Genomic DNA, 26325 nt, shown 5'->3' with positions numbered 1-26325 from the left:
TTGAATGAAGACAATAATCAGCAAAAATTTTACAGATCCAAATGGTCTGTCACAAAGCTGTAGAAAGCTTAATTATAAAATCTGGAAATAAATACACCAGACAAATATGAATGCAAACGAGCTAGAGCAGCCTATCTTGTTAACACAAGTCACTAAGAAAATCAAGGCAGAAAAATACACGGGACAAAGGCAGAACATGACATACTCTTAACTGTCTCATCAGAACAATCATCAACCCAAGTGCATCTAACATTATAGCCTCACAATATATGAGGTAACAATTAACGAAACATGGAACAAAGCAGAGAAGTAAACAATTGGAAGTGAATGGGAGTGAGGGTCATCACATCCTGCTCAGAAACTGAAGCGGACAAAATAAGTTAAGACACAGAAGATTTGAACAACACAGTTCATAAGCCTAAACTACTAAATACATATAAACTTTGATAACTGACAGGAACCATATTACTTCAAACACAAATAGAACTTTCATGAAAACTAACCACCTACTAGGCCTCAAAGGAAGCCTCCATAACTTCTCTCCGGAACAGTACCATATACTCTATGTTCTTCAAGCTCGATGCAAAAGAAGTTCTTAATCAACAGGAGCTAAAAATAGAATACACAGAATGAGAGGAAATTATGAGGGGATAAAGAAATACTTAGAATCAAATGTAGCTAAGTGTTCAACTTAAGAAACTGGTAGCCTGACCAGGTGGTGGTACAGTGGATAGAGCATTGGACTGGGATGCGGAGGACCCAGGTTCAAAACCCCGAGGTCGGGCTCGTCTGGTTTGAGCAAGGCTCACCAGCTTGAACCCAAGGTCTCTGGCTTGAGCAAGGGGTCACTCGGTCTGCTTATAGCTCCCCTGGTCAAGGCACATATGAGAGAGCAATTAATGAACAACTAAGGTGCCGCAACAAAGAATCAATGCTTCTCATCTCTCTCCCTTCCTGTCTGTCTGTCCCTAATCTGTCCCTCTCTCTGTCTCTTTCTGTCCCTGTCACACAAAAAAATTAAATAAATAAATAAATAAATAGGTAAAAAATAAATAAATACATGTGTACCTGAAACCTGCAAAATTTTGTTAAACAATGTCATCCCAATAACTTCAATAAAAAAAGAAATTGATTTTAAAAAAGGCAACATCAGAGAATGGAGGAGAAGGGGGAAAAATACAGTACAATATGGGCAGAAAAAACTGGAAAAATGTTGAGAAAATAAAATCAAATTCTAGTTCTTCTGTAAAGATTAATAAAATAGACACACAATGGGCAAGATTAATCAAAAAAATAAAAGTAGAAAGAGGCAAATAAAAACAAAATAAAATGAAAAGGGAGAATAATAACTATTTTTAGAAAGAGGAAAACTTATATACAATGAGTTTGAAAATATATATACATATACATGTGTGGGTGTGTGTATATATATAACTCACACGGCCAGGAGAAACACTGTACAAACAACACTGCTGAGAAGGGTGGGCACAATCATGTGTCACTGATGAAAACAGAAGCAGCCACTCTGGAGACAGCACCACAGGACAAACAGAAACCACACAAGCACATGCCCTCCTGTCCAGCAATCCTACTCCTAGGCACACAGCAGGATGCTCCCTGCAGCACTGCGGGGCCGGCACTGTGGGGACAGTGGGAAGCCGGAGGCAACCTGGCGGTCCCTCACTAGGGGAAAGATCAAGTAAAACAGAGACAGAGCATAACAACTTAAATACTATAGGTACATAGAACAAAAATGGGTAGACCTGGAAAATAGTATTGAGTGAAAATAGTTAAGAAAAAGAGAAAAATCTGTAGACATGTAAATTAAACATACATGTTATACCACATTATATATTTTGCAAAATTGTTAGGGTCACAGTTTCTCTGAAATCAACTAAATTTCATCTTCCTGGCATTTAAAAAATGAACAGTACTCTTACAGAAGTGCCTCACCAACTGTATTTAGAAGAGAGTCCCTTACACCCAGATGTCCAACTCCTTTCCCAATGGCTTCATCACCTCAACAAAGCAAAATTTTGTTATGGTCCATAAAAATGTCAAGAAGCCATTATTTAACATAAAAATACACATGTGCTTTCTCAAACACAGCATGTTCAAAACTAAACTACTAATCTTTACCCCCAAACACTCCCACCTGCAGGTTTCCACATTTTAGCTGACAGAAATTCCTCTCGTTCCAAGAAAAAAAACCCCTTGGAGCCATCCTTGACTTCTTTTTCTCACACTGCACATTGACTGATCAGCAAATTCTGTTAGGCCTACCTTCAGAATACATCTAGAACAGCGGTTCTCAACTTATTATACAATACATTTTTAAATAAAATATGTATTTCCGATGGCTTTAGGCGACCCCTGTGTTTTGGTCGTTCGACCCCCGCCAGGGTCACAACCCACAGGTTGAAAACCGCTGATCTAGAATCTGATCACTTCTTACCACTTCCTCTGTTCCCACTCTGGTCTGAGCCACCACTGTCTCCCACCAACATTAACAGAAAAGCTTTCTGCCTGACCTCCACCTTCTCCCTTTCCACAGAGCAGTCTGCAAAAATGAAGGCTGGTCACCTCACTACTCTGTTCAAAAACTTGCAAGGTTCCCCAGGTCACCCAGGGTAAAAGCTACCAGAGCTCAGGAATCCTGCGTGATCTGTGACTCCCCCTTTCCTCTCCTGGGACTGCTCTGTCTCATCTCTCTGAGCACACCAGGGAGATTCTTGTCTCAGGGCCTTTGAGCACATATCACATGACTAATGTTCAGATCTCCTTCAGTCATTGGTAAAACGTGAACTTCTCTAGCGCACATACTTGATCATCCTATTAAAACTGTGACTTCTACTGCCTCCCCACTGGCTTTCCTAATCCTCCTTAACTTACTCTACCTCATCATTTTCCACACCATTTATCAACATCTAATATGAGAATACACGATGAGGTTCATTACTTTTTGTCTCCTCTCCCTGCTGGAATGTGAAATGTGTACCGCACTCTGTGTTTTGCTCACTAATTATGCCAATCTTCTAGAACAAGACTGGCGTGGAAGGGAGGCTCATTCATCTCCACTGACTGAATAAGTGGCTGAGTGGCCGGATGGTTTACTGCCATGTGGGCACAGTAAGGCCAAAATGAGGGTTTTGCGGGGGGGGGGTCTATCAGAGATGATGATAGACCATGTGAAACAAGAGAAACAGTGAGCATGACCAGAGCTACTGAATAAAGCCAAGAGGGGGTCCCAGGAAATGCAGAACAGCAGGAATCCAAGAGAACCGCTTGAATACAGAGTTGAGAGGCAGGAGCCAAAGATCAATACCAGACAAGAGAAGTCAAGAGCAGGAGTTTGGAGGAGGGAACTAATCAGTTTCCCAGATGACAAGCATCAGTCCAGAGCTGCTCGTGGGTCAGCCACATCCACTGGAGACGCTACTTAGTAGTGGACACTACTCACCACATGCAAAAATGTGGACCCAGAACATGAAAAACCCTAATAGTGACAGTTTAGGTTATCAACTTGTATTTATTATGCCACAAGTAAGATGTTCATGTAAATGACAATACCTAACGGTAAATAAAATAACACTATTTCCACCCAAAACGCTCATCCACACCAGGGATTACGGTATTTTCTACCCACTCTTCACTTTATATGGTAAGTATAGAATTCAGTGCTGATAAAAACCTGCTTCATTGTTAATGATACAACAAGGTAAATCACTAATTAATAAATTTATTATTTTTCTTATTAGTGAAACACTTTTACTTTCTATATAAATCACTAATTGCCAATAATTTACTAAATCAGTCAACTTAATACATCAGACAAATCCAGAAGAGCAAATTATGATAAAAAGGAAAGTAAATGTGCATGTTCACATAAAGTCTAACTTTGAAGATCAGTGAGTTATTTATAGCATTTGGTTTCAAGGTTCACTTTTTCTGTATTTGTAAGTATAGCAAATACAGAATTTGTTTATTTGTAACTATAGCAAATACAGAATTAGAAACATGCCACAATCACGGTCAGAAACACTAACCAGGAATTAACATAATTCACTGTATACTTTGTCTTTAGTTCAATCATACATCTGGTTATCTGAAAAGCTTGAAAGTAGTAACTATGTCCCAGTGATTCTGAATGTATCTCCCAAGTCTACATAATAGTACTTTATTTCCTTCAATAATCAAGCTTAACATCTTCTATATCAGCAGTTCTCAACCTTACCCACAGGTTGAGAACCACTGTTCTATATCAATTCATCAACCAAGTTATTAAATACTGTACAAAAGGGAAATAATGTGACCTATGGAATAAATAGGGAGAGAGAAGAAAGAAACAAAACCAGAGGATGTGAAAATGAGGAAAAAGAGATTAAAGAGACTGGATATTAACCCCCAAAATATTCTTTTAGAATTTTCCTCCTAAAAATATTTGTACCTGTGAAATAAGAGCAGAGTATTTCTTTTGCAGACTATTACCTAAAATGAATTTAAAAACAATTTAGGAATCATTGATTTTATGAGGACTTCCTTTTCACGAACTTACGTAAGCAAAAATGCAAATCAACAGTCCTGAATGCTCCAAAGGCTTTGATTAGTCCCTGAGGTCTGTTTTCTAAAGTATGGTTTCTTTAGAAGTGCTCCTCTTCAAAAATCATTTAATTTAATACCATTAAACTAATTCCCAAATGTCAATTGCTCATACCCTAGGCCATTGCTAATGACTTAAAAGGGATATAAAATAAACAACTATAATTTTCTATTTTTTACATTTTATTTAGAAAACTAAATTTAATGGGATGACGTTGATCAATAAGAGCACATAGGTTTCAGGTAAACATTTCTATAGCATTAATTATGATAGTTAATTATGTTGTGTCCCCATCACCCAAAGTCAAATCTTTTCCTATCACTGTATATTTGTCCCAATAATTTTCTAAATAAAACTCATTACATTATTTGAAAAATAAATGTTACTACTTATAATGAAAGTAGAAAATCAGTAACAAAGTGTCATAGTCAAAAAGAAGCTGGAACTCAAGGTCACAAGTACAAACCCCAACAGGGAATTTGTGTGCCATAGTCACCAGTTCAAATACTTTTTGGGCTGTGTCTATCTGCAAGATCCTGTGCAGTATCCTGGGAGCGGACACACACACACACACACACACACACACACACACACACCAAAACAAATATCCTATCAGCACTCAAGAAGCTCAAAATCTAGTCAACTTCAATTATCCTTTTATATGCTTTTAAAAATCAGCTAAAACAAACTGTCTCTCTGTTCATTTAGCCCTTTTCTCTCCAAATGAAGGGATCACATCAGTAAGTGATTTGAGATAAAAATTGAACATAAGGAATAATTGCGAAAAGAGAGATCAGGAGAAAAAGTACTATATTATCTCAAAACTTATAATATACAAATCAACTCTGTTCAAAATCCTTACATGATCAGGTATGTATCTTTAGGAGCAAAGAAAAGGGGTGGAAAATGTATACAGAGCCACAAGTGTTGGCTACTTCGGTGACAAAGCATGGCAGGCGTGGAGAGGATATCGTAACTCCCTTCTTCTTTGACTTGTTACAGTGAGTATAAATTATTTCTGTGATTTAATAGCACACCCATAGTGTGTGGATTAAATGAAATGGTTCATGCCAACTTCTTAATAAAATGTCTGACATGTGGTAACATCATATAACTCACTAATGACAAAAACTGAAACCCTCTAGTGCTAACCCAGAGAAGATGCTGAAAACGCAGGAAGGACCCAAGCCCAGGGATGAGGCACCGGATTCCCCAGGCTGTGATTTACAAAGAGCCACGACTAGGAACACAAGGACAGTCAGCAGTTACCAGCTTTACCAGCTAGGCTGGGCATGGGGTTAAACACAGTCAGAGGCACATAGAACATGTCTTTAGCTGACCTAATACAGGTAGTGAAGTTTTAGAAAGAATAAAAGTATATATAGAGTATCTATATTCTGACTTCATATGGGATCTGGTGTTCTGGGCTGAACTGTGTCCCCTAAAAAGATATGAGACATATTGGTGTCTGTGAATATGACCTTACTTGGAAACAGGGTCTCTGTGAATATAATCAAGTTAAGATAAGGTCATAAATCCAATTCTAAATCCAACATGACTGGTGTTCTTATGAGAAGAAGGAAACTCGGACACTGAGACACCGAGACACAGACGCCCAGGGAGAATGCCATGTGGAGACAGAGGCATGACTGGAGTAACACACCTACGAGTCAGGGCGTGCCACAGGCCAGAAGGTTCTTTCTTGCAGCCTTCAGAGGAAGCGTGCATGGCCCCGCCCACACCTGGGTTCAGGACCGCTGGTCCCCAGAATTGTGAGAGAACAACTTTCTGTTATTTAGGCTACCTTTCTTACCGCAGGCCTATGAAATTAATATATCTGGTCATAAATAAACCACAGGTTGGTTTTAGGCTACCACTAAAGGTAGATGGATGTTTTTCCTCTGATACCTGCATTTCCCTGTGTCTACACCATTGTTCACCTTTTTACATCCACTATTTTATATTTTTGAAAGTGTTCTCAATCATTATTTTTTTTTATTAAATTTAATGCAGAGACATTGATAAATCAGGGTACATATGTTGAGAGAAAATATCTCTAGATTATTTTGACATTTGATTGTGCTGTATGCCCCTCCCGCAAAGTTAAATTGTCTTCTGTTACCTTCTATCTGGTTTTCTTTGTGCCCCTCCCCTCCCCTAACCCCTCTCTCCTTCTTCACCCCATCCCCCCTCCCCCAACCCCCCTGCCCCTGTTGCCATCACTTCTTGTTCATGTCTCTGAGTCTCATTTTTATGTCCCTTCTATGTATGGATTCATCTTAGTTTTTTTTCTGATTTACTTATTTCACTCCGTATAATGTTGTCAAGGTCCATCCATGTTATTGTAAATGATATGATGTCATCATTTCTTGTGGCTGAGCAGTATTCCATAGTATATATGTACCAAAGCTTTTTAATCCACTCGTCCTCTGACAGACACTTGGGCTGTTTCCAGATCTTCGCTATTGTGAACAATGCTGCCACAAACATGCGGGTGCATTTCTCCTTTTCGAGGCGTTCTATGGTGTCCTTGGGGTATATTCCTAAAAGTGGGATAGCTGGGTCAAAAGGCAGTTCGATTTTCAGTTTTTTGAGGAATCTCCATACTGTTTTCCACAGTGGCTGCACCAGTCTGCATTCCCACCAGCAGTGCAGGAGGGTTCCCTTTTCTCCACATCCTCGCCAGCACTTATTCTGTGTTGTTTTGTTGATAAGCGCCATTCTGACTGGTGTGAGGTGATATCTCATTGTGGTTTTAATTTGCATTTCTCTAATGATTAGTGATGTTGAGCATTTTTTCATATGCCTATTGGCCATCTGTATGTCCTCTTTGGAGAAGTGTCTATTCATCTCTTTTGCCCATTTTTGGATTGGGTTGTTTGTGTTCCTGGTGTTGAGTTTTACAAGTTCTTTATAAATTTTGGTTATTAACCCCTTATCAGACGTATTGTCAAATATGTTCTCCCACTGTGTAGTTTGTCTTTTTATTCTGTTCTTGTTGTCTTTAGCTGTGCAAAAGCTTTTTAGTTTGATATAGTCCCATTTGTTTATCCTGTCTTTTATTTCACTTCCCCGTGGAGATAAATCAGCAAATATATTGCTCCGAGAGATGTCCGAGAGCTTACTGCCTGTTTTCTTCTAAGATGCTTATGGTTTCACGGCCTACATTCAAGTCTTTTATCCATTTTGAGTTTATTTTTGTGAGTAGTGTAAGCTGGTGATCTAGTTTCATTTTTTTTGCAGATAGCTGTCCAATTTTCCCAACACCATTTGTTAAAGAGGCTGTCTTTACTCCATTGTATTTCCTTACCTCCTTTGTCAAATATCAGTTGTCCATAGAACTGTGGGTTTATTTCTGGGTTCTCTGTTCTGTTCCATTGATCTATATGCCTGTTCTTATGCCAGTACCAGGCTGTTTTGAGTACAACGGCCTTGTAGTATAACTTGATATCAGGAAGTGTGATACCTCCCACTTTATTCTTCTTTTTTAAGATTGCTGAGGCTATTCATGTCCTCTTTTGGTTCCATATAAATTTTTGGAATATGTGTTCTATATCTTTGAAGTATGTCATTGGTATTTTAATTGGTATTGCATTGAATTTATAGATTGCTTTGGGTAATATAGACATTTTAATGATGTTTATTCTTCCTAACCATGAGCACGGTATATGCTTCCACTTGTTTGTATCTTCCTTGATTTCTTTTATCAATGTTTTGTAATTTTCCGAGTACAAGTCTTTAGTCTCCTTGGTTAAGTTTACTCCTAGGTACTTTATTTTTTTGGTTGTAATTGTGAAGGGGATTGTTTCCTTAATTTCTCTTTCTGACTGTTCATTGTTGGTGTATAAAAATGCTTCTGATTTCTGAGTGTTGATTTTATATCCTGCCACTTTGCTGAATTTATTTATCAGGTCCAGTAGTTTTTTTACTGAGACTTTAGGGTTTTCTATATACAATATCATATCATCTGCAAATAATGATAGTTTTACTTCTTCTTTTCCAACTTGAATGCCTTTTATTTCTTCTTCTTGTCTGATTGCTGTGGCTAGGACTTCCAGGACTATGTTAAATAAGAGTGGTGAAAGGGGGCACCCCTGCCTTGTTCCTGATCTTAAGGGTATTGCTTTTAATTTTTTCCCATTGAGTATGATGTTGGCTGTGGGTTTCTCATAGATGGCTTTTATCATGTTGAGGTATGTTCCCTGTATTCCCACTTTGCTGAGAGTTTTGATCATGAATGGGTGCTGGATTTTATCAAATGCTTTTTCTGCATCTAATGAAATTATCATATGGTTTTTCTCCTTCTTTTTGTTTATGTGATGAATCACATTGATTGATTTACGAATATTGTACCAGCCTTGCCTCCCCAGAATAAATCCCACTTGATCATGGTGTATGATTTTTTCCATATATTGTTGGATCTGGTTTGCTAATATTTTGTTGAGGATTTTAGCATCTATATTCGTCAGAGATACTGGCCTATAATTTTCTTTCTTTGTGTTGTCTTTGCCTGGTTTTGGAATCAGAATTATGCTCGCCTCATAAAAGGAGCTTGGAAGTCTTCCTTCCTCTTGAATTTTTTGAAATAGTTTGAGAAGGATAGGAGTTAGTTCTTCTTTGAATATCTGGTAGAATTCCGTTGGGAAGCCATCGGGCCCCGGACTTTTCTTTGTTGGGAGTTTTTTGATAACTGTTTTGATCTCATTTGTTGTAATCGGTCTGTTTAGGTTTTCTGATTCTTCCAGATTGATTTTTGGAAGATTGTATGTTTCAAGGAATTTGTCCATTTCATCTAGGTTGTCTAGTTTTTTGGCATACAGTTCTTCATAGTATTTTCTTACAATATTTTGTATTTCTGTTGTGTCAGTTGTTATTTCTCCTCTCTCATTTCTAATTTTATTTATTTGAGTCCTCTCTCTCTTTTTCTTGGTGAGTCTACTTAAAGGTTCATCAATCTTGTTTACCTTTTCAAAGAACCAGCTCCTAGTTTCATTGATCCTCTGTATTGTTTCTTTAGCCTCTATGTCATTTATTTCTGCTCTGATCTTTATTATTTCCTTCCTTCTACTACATTTGGGCTTTATTTGCTGTTCTTTTTCTAATTCTTTTAGATGCAGGGTTAAGTTGTTTACTTGAGCTTTTTCTAGCTTCTGAAAGTGTGCCTGTAGTGCTATGAACTTCCCTCTCAGCACTGCTTTCGCTGTGTCCCATAAATTTTGAGTTGTTGTATGCTCATTGTCATTCGTTTCTAGGAATTTTTTTATTTCTTCTTTGATCTCATTCTTAATCCATTCATTATTTAACACCCTGCTATTTAGTTTCCATGTGTTTGAGAATTTTTGAGCTTTTCTGCTGTGATTCATTTCTAGTTTCATGCCATTGTGATCGGAGAAAGTGCTTGGTATGATTTCAGTCTTCTTAAATTTGTTGAGAGCACTTTTGTGCCCTAACATGTAGTCTATCCTAGAGAATGTACCATGAGCACTTGAAAAGAATGTATATTCTGCTGCTTTAGGGTGAAAGGTTCTGAAGATATCTATTAAATCGAGTTGATCTAGTGTTTCCAATAAGTCTGCTGTTTCTTTGTTAATTTTCTTTCTTGAGGATCTATCTAGTGATGTTAGTGGGGTATTGAAATCCCCTACTATTATAGTATTGCTGTTGATCTCGCCCTTTAAATCCATCAAAGTCTGTTTTATATATTTGGGTGCTCCTATATTAGGTGCATAGATATTTATCATAGTTATATCTTCCTGTTGGATTACTCCCTTTATCATTATGTAGTGGCCTTCTTTATCTCTTACTATATCCTTTGTTTTAAAGTCCAATTTGTCTGATATAAGTATTGCTACCCCAGCTTTTTTTTCATTTCCGTTTGCATGAAATGTTTTTTTCCATCCTTTTACCTTCAATCTATGTGTGTCTTTTGTTCTAAGGTGTGTCTCTTGTAGACAACATATGTATGGGTACTATTTTCTTATCCACGCAGCTACCCTATGTCTTTTGATTGGATCATTTAATCCATTTACATTTAAGGTTATTATTGATATGTAGTTGTTTATTGCCATTTTCTTCTTTAAAGGTGTATTCCTTTTTTTTTTTTTGCTGTATTCTTTTCCCACTTTGATCTGTTTACACCAGGCCCCTTAATATTTCCTGCAGCATTGGTTTGGTTGTAATGAATTCCTTGAGTTGTTTTTTGTCTGGGAAGCTTTTTATTTCTCCTTCGATTTTAAACGATAGCCTTGCTGGATAAAGTAGTCTTGGTTGTAGGTTCTTGTTCTGCATTACTTTGAATATTTCTTGCCATTCCCTTCTGGCCTCAAGTGTTTCTGTTGAGAAGTCAGATGTCATCCTTATGGGGGCTCCTTTGTAGGTGATAACTTTTTTTCTCTTGCAGCTTTTAATATTTTCTCTTTATCGCTTAGCTTTGGTATTTTAATTATGATGTGTCTTGGTGTAGGTTTCTTTGGGTTTCTCTTTAATGGAGTCCTCTGTGCTTCTTGGATTTGTGAGAGTTTCTCTTGCATTAATTTAGGGAAGTTTTCAGCTATGATATGATTGAACAAAGTCTCTATCCCTTGTTCTTTTTCTTCTTCTTCAGGAACCCCTATGATGCGGATGTTATTTCTCTTCATGTTGTCACAGAGCTCTCTAAGAGTTTCCTCTGACTTTTTGAGTCTTTTTTCTCTTTTCTTCTCTGCTTTCATGCCTTCATTCCAGTTGTCCTCTAACTTGCTGATTCGATCCTCTGCTCTATCTATCCTGTTTTTAATTCCTTCCATTGTGGTTTTTATTTCTGATATTGTATTTGTCGTCTCCAACTGATTCTTTTTTATACTTGCTATTTCTTTATTTAGGTTTTCAAACTGCCCCTCCATTGTTGTTCTAAGATCCCTAAGCATCCTTACAATCATTATTTTGAACTCCGCATCTGGAAGTTTGATTATTTCCGTATCAGTCAGTTCATCTCTCGAAGGTGTCTCTTGTGGTTTCATTTGGATTGCACTCCTTTGTCTTCTCATCTTCTTCTTCTTTTTTGTTTTATTTGTAGAGTTTGTTGAGTCTAGGCTTGGTGTTGTCTGCCTCCAGTTTTCAGTTGTGTTATTTCTAGGTCTTCTTGGGTTGGTATCAGCTATTATTTGTAATCCACTTTTGGATTTGGGCAGCTTTGAAGTCTTGATTTGTTTGTTTTCTTAACAGGTGATAGTCTTGTTAACTGATCTCAGCAGGGGGCTTCCTTGAAACTGTAACCAGGAATGCTGTGGGTGTAACCTGAGACGCTGAAGGTCTCTTCCACCAACTAATCTCTCTGGGGGCAGGGTTTTTTCTCAGCTTCAGTAGGGGGAGGTGTATCTCAGATCTCCATGGAGACCTGAGTTACTGCCCCTCCTCCCCACTTCTTGTTTTCAGCTGTGTCTTGTTGCACTGATTGGAGCTGGATAGATGTCCGGAGATCTCTGATCCGGAAGCACTTCAGCTCTGTTTTGTGAAAGGTTCAGTCCCTCCCCCAGCTATGGGCACCTCCAGCACGAATGAGTCAGCTTTTTAATTTTGTTTCTTGCATACCTTAGCCCCTCACAGTCTGTCCCTCTGCCTGTCCTTTCCACTTGGGAGATAAGCTGGTCTTTTCAACCCACCTTGCTCCCTGGTTGCCAGGTAAGTGGCTGTGAGCAGTAGTTTCTGCTCTTTTTTCTCTTTGAAATCCTCTCTGGGCTCTCAGCCTCACCCCCTCCCTTCCGTTCCTGTAAGCAGAGGAGATTCAGGCACTCCTTACCAGGATTATTGTGGCTTCCTCTTTGCTCCTTGGTTTTTGAGAGCTGTTCTTGCAGTTCATTGTTGGTTTTTCATGCTGATTTTTCCTAAATTGATTTGTATTCCAGTTTGGTGTTGAGAGCTGGGCGTCTGTGCGTCCACCTACTCCGCTGCCATCTTGGAGCTCCTCAGTCATTATTTTTAAGTTTTATTTTTATCATCATGAGAAAATAAGAATAACATGCTCATTTTAGTAATTTTTTTTTTTTTTTTTTTTACAGACAGAGAGAGTCAGAGAGAGGGATGGATAGGGACAGACAGACAGGAACGGAGAGAGATGAGAAGCATCAATCATCAGTTTTTCGTTGCAACACCTTAGTTGTTCATTGATTGCTTTCTCATATGTGTCTTGATCATGGGCCCTCAGCAGACCGAGGAACCTCTTGCTCAAGCCAGCAACCTTGGGTCCAAGCTGGTGAGCTTTGCTCAAACCAGATGAGCCTGTGCTCAAGCTGGCGACCTTGGGGTCTCGAACCTGGGTCCTCCACATCCCAGTCCGATGCTCTATTCACTGTGCTACCACCTGGTCAGGCTCATTTTAGCAATTTAATATTGCATAAATTCATAAAGCAGAAAGATAGCTACAATCTTACTGCTAACAATATTCACATTTCAAGGTTTTTTCCTATACAGTGAATCTCAAAGTAAAACTGGGGGTTCTTGGAACCTTTTGGGGTTTTTTTTAGGTTAAATCTATTTGCATAATGTCTTCTTTACTTTGTCCCTCCCATCCGTCACGAGTACACAGAGGGGCATTCCCACGGCCACATGACTGAGCCCACAGTGGAGTGGATGCAGAGCAGACATGAGACATCAGTTGTCTCCTGCTCAGCTGGAAACTACAAAGATTTGCAAAAGTGAGAAAACAATGTCATTCTTCTCCTAAATTTTTCTGTTTGAAAAACAGTTACATTTCATAAAAATATTGTGTTAACATGTAATGTTAACACAATTGTTATTTTGAAATGAATAAATATTTTTAAAACTTCTCAGTTGAAAAATGATAAATATCAATAGATAAACTCACAAAAACAAAAGTTTTGGGGTCCTTAGTAATTTTAAATGGGTTCTGAGACCAAAATGTTGGAGAGCCACCAGTCAATATTAGCATCTATTTTTAATTAAAGAGGTTTGACAAAACTATACCTAATATTTATACCTTTCTGTTACCCTTTAACAATGTACCTGGACAATAATGGTCAAAAAAAAAAAAAAAAGCAAGAGTGAATATTCACTATTCATCAAGTCCTGTGCCAAGTGCTTTGCAGGGATTATTTCATTTTATCAGTCAACCCTAAAAGGGAGGTACTAGCACCCTGGGCACTTCTGATGTGGGCAACTGGTAGACCAAACTCTCAGGAATACACACTAGCTATGTAACCTTGACCAAGACCTACATTAAGGTTGTTATGAGAATTAAATGAGTTTGTATTTTCAAAGCACTTAAAGCAACACCTAGAACACAGTAAACACGATAGAAGTATTTATCAGCATTAGATGGTTTGTAAAGCTCTGGGTCCGAGTGTTGTCACCCATGGTTGTGGATGGAGATGGCCAGGGGATACATCAGATGTTGGAAGTCAGGAAGCTGAGGAGAATCTAGCTAGAAAGAGTATGCAATGTTAGAAGAACCATGAGAATATAGTTTCCTAAAATCAAGCAAATAAAATGTATCTAGAAGGCTGTGATGATCTGTGTCAAGTGAAAAGACAGGTATGGAAAGAGACAGAGTGAAACAATAATGAGGAAAGAACTCTGAGGTCTGCAGAAACTACAAAATGGTGGGGAAACAGATGACAGAGTCTGAGAGCCTACCTTCAGCTTCCAAAGGAGCTGTAGAATTTGGGAAGAGGCAGACAGTGGTCTGGAAGCACTCACAAGAAGCAAGGAAGCCCACTGCCCCACACCAGGCCTCACCTTCTCTCAAGAATACCAAGACTCAGACCCTCCTCTAGACCTGGGGCAAGAGGCATGCTTTTGGTTTCTATAATAAACAATCCTAACTACACCCCTTGGCTACGCCAGTTCTGACTGAGTGTGGAAGAGGAGTCAGACCAAACAATCAGCCTTATGAATTCTACTCCAAATCTTCTCAAATGGGCCAGGGAAAGACAGAGAAAAAGCTGGAGACTAGCTAAATGGTAAAAGTTAAAAAGGAAAAAGAAATCGTGTCATACATCAAATGTTAAAGAAGCGCATTGCCAAAAATGAGAACACAAAGAAAAGACTTTTCTTTACATTTTAGAAAGCAGAAAATGCAACCCTTTTCATTTTGAATAATAACACCTTACAGTGAGGTTCAAAAGCCAGTGTGCTCTCTTGGCCCTACCCATTGCCAAAGCATTCCTTCAGTGGGTGCTTCCATTTTCTTGATTGCAAAGGAAACTAATTAATGTTTTGGGAAAACATCCTGGGAATTCAAAATAATTCATGTGTTACTTTAAAAAATGAGAAGCCATGTGTAAGGCCAGGAGCCGCCATCGTGACCATTCACATGCAGGTTCCCATTGGATTCAGGCAGACGATAAAGAAATGGCGGAGTCAGAGGATGGGGGGCCATCCTATTTATTGGTGTCTCACCAAGACAGGCAAACCACAAAAGAAGACAAGGGAAAAGCAGAAAACCAGCTCTTCCCATGAAGGGCAAGGGATCAGGGGAGCCCCTGCAATTATGATAGCAGGAACTGTGTGTCTGAGCTCCTGGTCTGTCCCACTTTATAGTGTAGAAAACCAAAATCCCTTAATCCAATATACAAACAAGGAAGTCTCCGATACAAAGTCACTTATCCAAGGCATAATTGGATTTCTCATGAGAGTGCACCACCCAGATCATACAATCAGTCAAGGGTGTGGGGAAAAGCTTAGTCCCAAAACCAAACCTCAGGCTACAACAACCTGGCCTGCTTATAGCCTGTCCCCCACACCCAATATAAGTCACAAGCGAGCAAACATATATATGATGTTTACAAACTTATTTGACCAACACCATGACTTTTGACATTAAGAACCTATGTGTTCTTACCTCATCAATATTTCACTTCCAGAATCAATATTTTATTAGATCCATAATCAGTTACAGCTGGACTTCCTAGAATTTCCTTTCATTCTCTTTTCAGGATATTTCACCAATTAACTTTTCCCTTCCTTACCGGGGTTTCCAGAGAAGTTTTTTAGAGTTTTCTCAACGTGGAAGGCATTCTGACTCTAGCACTTCTATTTCCACTCTAAAATCTGCCCTCAGAGAGGAGATGGCTGTGTCTTAATGAAAAATTAGATCCTCCTGCTTAAAGGCTTTATCAGCACTTTGCCTGGAATCCAGCATGCTGTTTTATCAGAGGAAGCTTCCTAGCAGAGGTTTACGTGCATGTTATTAAAGGAGTGAACCCCACACAGCAGTCCCCGTTATGCGTGACTCGTGACCTGAGAGGAGTCAGGCCCAACCAAGTGTCTCTGGCAAGGCTGGGACCAGCACAGCTTTACCTGAGAGAGGGATCCTCGAACTCCCTCCTCTGCTCAGGTGCCCGGAGGCTCTAGGAATGGGCACATCTCCAGCGGACTGACAGTGTCTTTCATAGGACTGTTACAAAAGTAGGGCCCACATCTTCTAGATGCTCTACAAACCCAGTCAAAAAGCAACATGAGTGGGTATTCTAATAATATGACAGATTTTTTAGAAAAGTAGCCCAAGAAAGAAACACATATAAATACAGATACACATACATAAATATTTGTGTACATATAGGGAAAACAGCTGTGTTAGGCTGATTCACTTGCACTTTGCGTGATTGGTGTGTGAGCACGTGGCAGGGACATGTGTGTATAGACTATGCAAGGCTAGGGCTACTTCCACTCAGGGCAGGTTACAGACTGCCTGCCCACCACTGCAAGGGGCCGTTTGGCTGTTTGTTCGCCTGCTGCCATGAGAAGTGGTATTCCCCAGCCTGTTCGCTTGTGCGCCGTTGTGAGACTCTATTAAACAGAATGGTCAAACACTTTCCAGCTCTGTTGTTCCTCTAGTGCAGGGGTCCCCAAACTGCAGCCCGTGGGCCGCATGCAGCCCCCCAAGGCCATTTATCCAGCCCCCGCTGCACTTCTAGAAGGGGCACCTCTTTCATTGGTGGTCAGTGAGATGCACCCTGTGCTCCTGGAGTACTTACTGTATGTGGCGGCGCCGCAAAGCACGGCATTGTTCACATACAGTACTACTTCCGGTGATGCAGGATGCATGCGTCACAGCTCCGGAAGTGTGTCATATCACTTGTTACAGCTAGCAGTGACAAATATGGAACCGGACATTGACCATCTCATTAGCCAAAAGCAGGCCCATAGTTCCCATTGAAATACTGGTCAGTTTGTTGATTTAAATTTACTTGTTCTTTATTTTAAATATTGTATTTGTTCCTGTTTTGTTTTTTTACTTTAAAATAAGGTATGTACAGTGTGCATAGGGATTTGTTCATAGTTTTTTTTATAGTCCGGCCCTCCAACGGTCTGAGGGACAGTGAACTGACCCCCTGTGTAAAACGTTTGGGGACCCCTGCTCTAGTGTCTGCCTGAATCCAATGTGAACCTGCCTGGCCAAGGCCACTGCCATTACATCTGGTTTATTGGGCAGGATTTATAAGATCAGTATGGAGCCACAACACCCCTGAAGGGTGAGTAGAGGAGTGGCTGTTCCCTGTGGCTACCCTGTTGGGCACTGTGGGCTGGGTGTTTTTACAGCCCTGTGAGAAGGAACCGAAAGCCCTGTGCAAGAGGCTGTGCGAGGTCAAACCCTCCAGGATGAGGGGCAGACTGAGCACTGACAGCAGCTGGAACTGCAACGGTTGCTACAGAAGGAGACTGATCCTTTCAAGAGCTTCAGTGTAAAATGCAGGCTGAACATCAGTGCTGCCTGGAACTGAAAGAGTTGCTAGAGAAGAAAATATGGGTCCGAGAACTGCAGTCTGCCTTAGAAACAGAATGTTAGCAGCAGCTGTTAGAGCAACAATTGCAGGTTCAAAAGCTCAGTTTCAACTTCAGGCTGAGAACTGGCATCCACAAGAGCCAAAGCAGTTGCTTAAAGAGAAGGTGGAGGTTTGGACTGAAACTGCCATTGGTCACCCAGCCTGTGGTCACCCAGAAGGTAAAAACCTAGCCACAAAAAGTGCCTTAGGGGCGGGCACAACCTCCTCCACAACTAGTGGAGCACTCTGTGAACCAGCCCTGCATCCAGACAGAGCTGATGGAGTTAGGAACAAAATTCAGGCAGAAACCCATGAAGTCCCTGGCAGCTTGGTTGCTGAGGTTGTGGGACATAGGGGGTAGATGGCATCATGCTCTCTGGAACAGAGATGGAGAAATTAGCCGCCATTACCACACACTCTTCCTTGAGGCAGCATCTTCAAACTGCCATGACAACCCATGAAACTTTATGAGAATGGCTGATGGCTGCCATTCGTACTGTCTAGCAGAGTGCTGGAGACTTGCCAGGACAGTGAGTCAGTGGCAGTCATATACTGAGCTGCAGCAGGTCCTCTGGGAACCTGAGGTCCCATGGGCCAGATGAGAAAGTATTTACAGCAGGGATGAGGGGCCTTATTTTCTGTAGCACCCTGTCTGCCCTTTTGGGGTCACTAGTGGCAATCTTGAGCCCTCTGTGGGGCAGCTCATCAATGCTATTACACAGACAGTGGCAGACTTGGGGGAAGTGGAAGCAACACAGAACCATTAGTCTCTGTAGGCCACTGCCTGTGTTGCCCCCATAATTAATAAGAGAAACAGGCCTGTAAAGGTTACCCAAACACAGATATGCGTTGATTTGATTGCATCCAGGGCAGATAAAGAGAAATTGGATGGCAGGTCTAACAGAGACCTGTTAGAGCTTTGGTAGCTGCTTAAGTCGGAACAGAGGTACCAGCCACTGTAAAAGCAGTAAGCAAGTGGCCCCAGCAGCTGCCAAGAAAATGGGTAGTGTTCAGGTTGCACGGTTACAGGATTATATGATGGAGGAAGATGTGAGAGAGGAGGATTCCTAAGACCTATTGTTCCAGATTAAATATATGTTGGAGAATGAAAGCCAACAGGGTCTTTGCCGTTTAGATTTTTGGGGGACAGAGGTGTGGGGAACTGACAGTAAGCTGACAGTCTGCCCAACCCCCCACCTCACTTGTTCTGTGAAGTTGCTAAAGGCTATTTTGCTTGGTGCTGGATTGTTGATACTCATCCTGCCCCCCATGTTCCCCAGAAAGACTGGAGGCAAGTTTCTTTTATCCTTTGTCTTGTGAAGTTAAGATTATATGTATGGTGGGGGTTTTCTGCACTTGGTAGAATTCTTGGGTTGCCTTGGAAATGTGATCAGAGATCTCTCTGATTTGCTAATGGCCTTACTTTGCCCTATAAATAAAGCAGGAAGTGGGTGTTGAGCAGGCTCTGTTCTTTCCATCAGCATTGCAGAGGCCTCCAGAGCCCATCCTTTCATTCTTTAAGTGTATTTTCTAAATTCCACACCATTCCCACTCAGGACCTGGAATTATTAGCTGCGCTGGTTCGTGGCAGGGGGAAGGCCAAGGAGCCCACTTAACAGGAACAGGTGTGGGCAGGAGGCCCTATGTGAAATTGATCATCCATTGGTTCCCTTCTAATGTGCAGTAGGTATTGATCTTAGAAGATAATAGATGCTTTTTTGCAGCAGCAGCAGCAGCAACAGCTAAGAGAACTGTCAAGGCAGCACAAGCCTTGAATGTATTTGACCCCCCCCCCCCAGGTCCTGTGAGTTTGGGCCTCTGAGCAGTTTGGATGCAGGTTGTGGTGACAGACAGAGCACTGAGGCCAATTAAAAAAGAGCTGTATGGCTAGTTGCCTGTAATGGACCTTTACCTGGGTGATTTGCACAGACTGCTGAGTTGTTTATTGTGGACTGATCACTGAGTGGTGTAATGGACTCTTGAAGCAGGGACTGTAACAAGAGGGGGGCGGCGGCACCCTTGCTGGATGGAAACATCACTTGTGGACAGTATGAGAGACACTGACAGGGGGCCTGGCACCTGTGGGGGCCTGGCACCTGTGGGGGCCCTCCTGCACCGCACAGCTGCTCCTATCCAGTTGCAGAGATGCACCAAGGACACTTTCTTCAATGGACATGGCCCTGGGCCGTGCAGACCCTCCCACCTACCGTGGGGTAGGGGCCTAGAGGTGGGCCTCCAGTTAACTCCCTGGACAGAGTGCTCACATTGTGAGACACTGTGAAGGGCACCTTTGTAATTACTGTCATTTTTGGTACAGGCTGTACCTTTGTAATTCTTTTGCTGTGGTCTGTACTGTTTCTGTTTATGTAATGTATGTAATGTACCTCACTCCTTACACAGGGACCATTGCGGAAGATACCTGTCATGTGGATTGTGAGGCGAGCAACCCTAAAGGGGTGGAATGTTGGGAAAACAGCTGTGTTAGGCTTGCTCGCCTGCACTCTGCATGATTACTGTGTGAGCAAACGATGGAGACACATGTGTATAGACTATGTGAGGCTACAGGTACTTTCCCCCAGGGCAGACTGTGGACTGCGTGCCTGCGAGGGACCATTTTGCTGTTCATTCGCCTACTGCCATGAGAAGCAGTTTTCCCAGCCTGTGTGCTCATCCGCCGTTGCTAGAATCGGTTAAACAGAATGGCCCAGTGCTTTCTGGCTCTGCAGTTCCTTTACCGTCTGCCTGAATCCAAAGTGAACGTGCCTGGCCACAGCCCCCGGCATATAGTACATATATGTAGAGAAAAAGAGACAGATTGCTTGCCTGACTGATTGATTCATTTAAGGAAAAGGAATCAAAAGTATCCCAAAATGCCCATCAAGAGACTGGGCAAGCAGGCTAAGGCATACTTACAGATGGAGAAAAAACAGTGAGAACTGTTGGCATGTCTACTACCCTGGTTGTTTTCACATGATCGCATTTCCTTCTCCCCACCACTCCCTCTATTTCCCTATTAGGTGAGAATCATGCCCAGTTAACTGAAGACAATGAAAATACCAGAAAGGGGAGCTGCCCAGGGCTACAAGCTAGTGACGTGGAAAGCTGAGTGAGACTCACATCCCGACTTTCTGAGTCCCCGCCCAGCACTTACTCCACTGCATCCCAGACTTTCCCCTCACTCTGCATGTGGATTAGGCCAATGAATGGAATGGTAGGTATTAAATAATATTAAACAAAAGTCAAACCATAGTAAAGATGTATTGGTTTTAATCATGTGAAATTTTATAAGTAGATACCCAAAATAATGATGACACTGGGGAACAAATTTTTTTTCATTTTCTGTTGCATGAGGTTTTAGAACTGTTTTTATATATTTCTGCATCACTGATTCCAAATCTGAAATTCATTTTTTGGTGCATGCTCTAGTTTTTATGAAATTTTAAATTTTTTTTGTTATAGTTAATGGCATGCATTGGTTTTTAAATTGGAGTTTAAGGGCAACAACTCTTGGATTGAACATAACCACTAGGCAATTAATGTTTTGCAAACATCACTTTTACATAATTGTAGTTTTTTTTTCTTTTTTTCTTTTTTTTTTTTTTTTGTATTTTTCTGAAGCTAGAAACGGGGAGAGACAGTCAGACAGACTCCCACATGCGCCCGACTGGGATCCACCCGGCACGCCCACCAGGGGTGACGCTCTGCCCACCAGGGGGCGATGCTCTGCCCCTCCGGGGCGTCGCTCTGCCGTGACCAGAGCCACTCTAGCGCCTGGGGCAGAGGCCAAGAAGCCATCCCCAGCACCCGGGCTATCTTTGCTCCAATGGAGCCTTGGCTGCAGGAGGGGAAGACAGAGACAGAGAGGAGGGGGGGGTAGAGAAGCAAATGGGTGCTTCTCCTATGTGCCCTGGCCGGGAATTGAACCCGGGTCCCCTGCACGTCAGGCCGACGCTCTACCGCTGAGCCAACCGGCCAGGGCCAATTGTAGTTGTTTTTAAATGTAAAAAAATATGATCTGATAAAAACACCCTCTTATTTTGTTTTAAGATTGAATCATGGCTTCTTCGCGTAGGCGTAAATGTAAGAATAATCCTGACACCTTCTGTTATATATGTTGCTGTTATACACTTCAACGTCAAAGGTGCAATACCTATTCCATCATTTGTGACACGTGCATATATTGCTTATTTTCAAGTTCCCCTTGGCAATCAAGACAAAAACTGGGTTCCTCATATTGTGTGTCATAATTGTGAGGAAATGCTTCGTGACTGGACAAAAGGAAAATGCAAAGGAATGCCTTTTGGTATTCCTACGGTTTGGCGTGAACCTAAGGATCACAGCAGTGACTGTTATTTCTGTCTGATCCAGACAAAGGGCATCGGCAAGAAAAACGGCATATGATCGCATAGCCTAATATTCCTTCAGCAATACGACCTATCTCACACTCTGAGACACTCCCGGTTCCAGTTTTCAATGGTTTTATTTCTTCTAAGGACGAAGAAAGTGAACATGGTGGTCAAGTGTATTTTGATAAGAAGCATGAGGAAATGGTTGTAGAGTCTGAAGGGTCTTCTTCTGATGCCAAGCAGTCACTAACCCCTCAGCAGTTTAGCCAACCCGAATTGAATGACTTAGTAAGAGATTTGGTCCTATCAAGAAAGCAGCTGAATTATTAGCCTCCAGTCTTCAAGAAAAGAATGTACTTCACCGGTCAGCTAAAGTATCCCATTTCAGGAAGCATGAACAAACTTTTGTGGACTTTTTTTCGAAGACAAACACTTTGTTTACTGTCATGATATCAGTAATCTTCTCAGCCAGCTAGGTGTTACCACTTACAGTCCAACAGAATGGTGGCTAATTTTGACAGCTCTAAACAGAGTCTGAAATGTGTTCTCCTACACAACGGTAATGTTTATGCAGCTGTTCCAATTGGTTATTCAACTCATCTGCTAGAAGATTATAATGACATAAAAATTGTCCTTGACTTTCTGAAGTATGAGGAGCATAACTGGATCATTTGTGTGGATCTTAAAATGGTAAATTTCCTGCTAGGACAACAGAGAGGTTTCATGAAGTATCCTTGCTTTCTGTTTGTGGGACAGCCTAGCTTGGAAGAAACACTGGACACAGAAGGAGTGGCCAAACGTGAAGCTCTAAAAGTAGGGATGCAAAATATTGTGAATGAACCTGTAGTTAATCAAGACAGGACCATTTTTCTCCCACTTCATATCAAACTTGGCTTAATGAAGTAGTTTGTTCAGGCTTTGAAGAGAGAAAGTGAATGCTTTCAACATATTATTTCTGCTTTTCCTGCCTTGTCTTTCGAGAAGATAAAAGCAGGTGTATTCGATGGACCTCAAATTCGAACCCTCATACATGATGAAGAATTTGCCAGGAAGATGAATAAGGAGGAGAAAGCAGCATGGCAGTCTTTTATGGCAGTTACAAAGAACTTCCTTGGCAACAAAAAAAGCAGAAAACTATGAACTTCTGGTTCAGAGGATGCTGTTGGCTTTTTGTGACATTGGGTGTAATATGAGCATTAAGATTCACTTCCTGAACAGTCACCTTGATAAGTTTCCCGAAAATCTTGGAGCTGTTATTGATGAGAAGACTACTGCTGGAGCATCAAACGAGATTGTCCTCAACAAGTACACAAACGCAAGGGCTACAAACGCAAATTTTTTCCTGAATAGAATTTAAATAAGTTTTGCGCAAATTTTATAATTAAAATAAGTGTTTTAATATGTTCTATTTTGAAATTATAGACAAATTCTGATGTGATCATATATTTTAGTGTATTAGCATATTTACTGCATTATATAAATTATTATATTTTCACAAAGATGATGCCCAAGAAGACATTCTACTTCATTATGTTAAACTAAATGTTGAAAATTTTACAATAAGATGAAAACGTAAAATCTTGAATTGCAAAAAACTTATAGCTTACAGAGAAAAACTAATGTCAGATTTGAGATCAGCACACTCAAATTAGGTAAGAACAAGTGCTTTTGTGGATGCAACAAAAATTTTGATCCCCAGTGTAATCAGAATGAGACTGATAGAAGACAACTGGAATTAAAATGGTCCGAGTTTGTTTTTCCTGTGATGTTGCTTAAGCACACGATGCAGAACACCAGAATCTGCTCCTCCAAGCACGCCAGCGCCAGGCTAACTCAGGCCAAGGAGAGGCAGTAAATGTACAACACCTGCATGGGCAGACCACCGCTGCGCCAGGTTAAGATGGAGAAATGCCTGTCCTTCATAAAATTTTCAGCTCTTTCAGAGCCAAGGGAACCGGAAGACTTTCTTTGCTATATCAAGGAATGAAACTTCTGCAAATTAAAAAGCTTGAGGCCAAGTTCATGTATGCAGAAATCTCCTTGTTTTAACATTAGCACTTATACTTTATAACAAACATTATTTAAATTCCTCTGTCAAGCAAAAGAATTTAACCCTGAGAGATCCCTTTTGCAGTGCGTCTATTATCTTCAGTCAAATAAAATTACTCCTCTGGCTCCTGTCCTCAGGCCTGGGGACCACACTGCTGTTTAATGGCGAAGCCAGCATCCCAGCATGCACCTCACTTAGGCCTTGCCACGATGCCGGCACTTGTGGAGTGCCCAGGGGAGGGCCTGCAGGGACTGGGGGCTCACGAGAACCTCTGCCCTCCAGACACAGCTGAGAAAAGACTCACTGGGTCTGCACAGCCCCCCTCTCACGCCCAAAGCTGAGGCGTGGGCAACATGCCACTTGTATCTGGTCCCATGGTTCTTCCATTTTTACAATGAACAGCTACCTAATCTAGTCTCCTAATCCAGCAAGATGGCAGAAGAAGGAAGGGTTGACCAAGGTTTTCTGAGATTGTTTGAAAAAAAGAAAATGGCTTACAAATACAATTCACACTAGTGTCAGTTTCTTTATGAAATCTACTCTTATTTTTTTTTTAATGTAGAAGTCAAAGTTCTTTAAATGGTTTCTCTTAAAACTACTGTTTTGATTTTAAATTACATAACAATAACCTCTTTTGTTCCTTTCATTTTAAAATTCTCTTTCATCTCTTCTTATGTTGACTACTAATAAAAAAGTACCCTGATCCAAGAATCTGGGGAAATGCTTGAAATGACCACAATAAGATCAGATCAGAATATTAAATTTAAGGGTAGTAAACTGACCCTGAGTTTATTCAAATCTTCCTAACAACTACACCTAAAAAAAAGCCAGTCAACTACAATGGCTGAGCTCATTCTTGGCTTCTGGCTACAGTCTCAAAACTTGAATCTACTGAGATTTCTTTAATATGTCAGTCACTCTTAAAAATTTTGCATATATTATCTCATTTAATCTTTGCAACAATTCCAGGTAGTAATTATTACTATTGTATTGTAATTGTTGTCCTCATTTTACAGATGAGGAAACAGGGCACAGAGAAGCTGAGTGATTTGTCCAAGATCACTCATCGAGCACGTTGGGAGCTAGAACGGAACCCCAGGCGGTCTGGCTCCAAAGCCCACGGGACCACCAGACCATCACGGCTACTCTGCTGCAGCCATGCAAGCTCCTCCTTCCTGAAGTCAGGTTCATTGCTACTGTCCCCACACACAAACTCAGACTCACATCTCTCATCATCTTCACCGCTTCCCTGGTCCTCCCGAGTCTTCTGGCACACATTGCTAGCCTTCTCTTGATGTAGACCAAGACGTTGGTGTCTCGTCCTGGAAAGGGAGATAGAAAACCAAAATTTAAAAAATACATACAAAAACAAGAGCTCTCAGTTGAGCAGCAAGAAGACATACAGAGGCCCATTGCCGTGCCCCTAAAGTAAAACCTCAGCAAGAACAGACTGCCCCTTAGTTGCCCTTACATCCAGGAGCATGATAACTTTGCTAGTAGAACCCAGACAGAGCACAGTCAGCGTCCTTAGACTTCCAAAGGTCAAATCATGTGACCGAGTCTGGACTCCGTGTCTTGAGCTAGGATGCTGAATACTTGATAAACAAAATCATCTGCCACAAAGTGCTGGGGAAATGCCCAACCCACCCTGCCTGCGGTTCAGAGAACTCCGCATGCAGCAAGTGCGCATGCTTGCAGTGGAGACGCAAGAGGTGAACCTCAGGTTGCATCCTGATGAACTATTTTTTTTTCCTTCTTGACATTAAGTCTGGAGAAGCCTCATCTTGAACTTCTGTTTTATATTATTCTTTCCCAAACACTAGTGACATCATAATCATCTCCAGGTCCACAGAGCAGTCGATTTTAGATGGCAATGTTAATACATTCCAGATATGACAATAGCGTATGCAACAAAATGAAAAACGGTCCCAGTGTCAGGGAAAGCACTGACAAGCTAAACAGTTACAATCATAGTCACCAGAATGGCTCTTAAAAAGTACATTAACAACTTCTTATCTTAATCTTTTATTTAATTATATGTCTTTTGAGGGGATGTTTCCAGACCAGTGAGAACATGCATGTGCTTAATCCTCAATAAAATTACCATGTTTGAGAAAAATATGATACACCTGTTATAGATTAACTACATGTATAATATGCAGCTATTAAAAGATGTTAAGACTAAAGTCCTAACATTTCAAGTTTAAAACAATGAGAACAAGATGTGTGCTGAAAATCTGCCAAGTACCTACAAATTATTTTAAAGATGTGATTATATTCTTTGGGTGTATTTAGGCAATAGGTTGAAAGGATTTAATTTACAGGGAAACAAAATTTCTTAAGTTATAAGTTATGTAATTTTATGTACGTATTAACCCACAATTAGTGCACAAAATAGACATTTACCAATATGTCTTCAAAATTTGTTACATACATTTTTAAAGCAAGATACAGATGGTGATTACAGACTTGATTAACATATGCTTACTGCAACATCAAGCTAAAGATCCGTGTATTGCTGAGCTGTGTGGACCTACTCATGTCCACACACAGGCCGTCACGAAGAGG

At 40.8% G+C, this 26325-nt stretch overlaps 1 protein-coding gene across 6 annotated transcripts in view; it reads right to left on the bottom strand.

Moving 5' to 3' along the window:
- The window catches only part of ST7 (suppression of tumorigenicity 7), a 310576-nt gene that overhangs the window by 82304 nt on the left and 201947 nt on the right, over positions 1 to 26325 (bottom strand). For all 6 annotated transcript variants that reach the window (XM_066262163.1, XM_066262165.1, XM_066262162.1 and 3 more), the window contains one exon: positions 24982 to 25079. In XM_066262163.1, coding sequence (XP_066118260.1) covers positions 24982 to 25079 — 98 coding nt within the window. The remainder of the gene's footprint in view (positions 1 to 24981; positions 25080 to 26325) is intronic.

The sequence above is a fragment of the Saccopteryx bilineata genome, chromosome 2 (assembly GCF_036850765.1).
Source record: "Saccopteryx bilineata isolate mSacBil1 chromosome 2, mSacBil1_pri_phased_curated, whole genome shotgun sequence".
Lineage (NCBI taxonomy): Eukaryota > Metazoa > Chordata > Mammalia > Chiroptera > Emballonuridae > Saccopteryx > Saccopteryx bilineata.
Note: the sequence above shows the minus strand (reverse complement) of the source record. Positions and strands in the feature narration are given on the sequence as shown.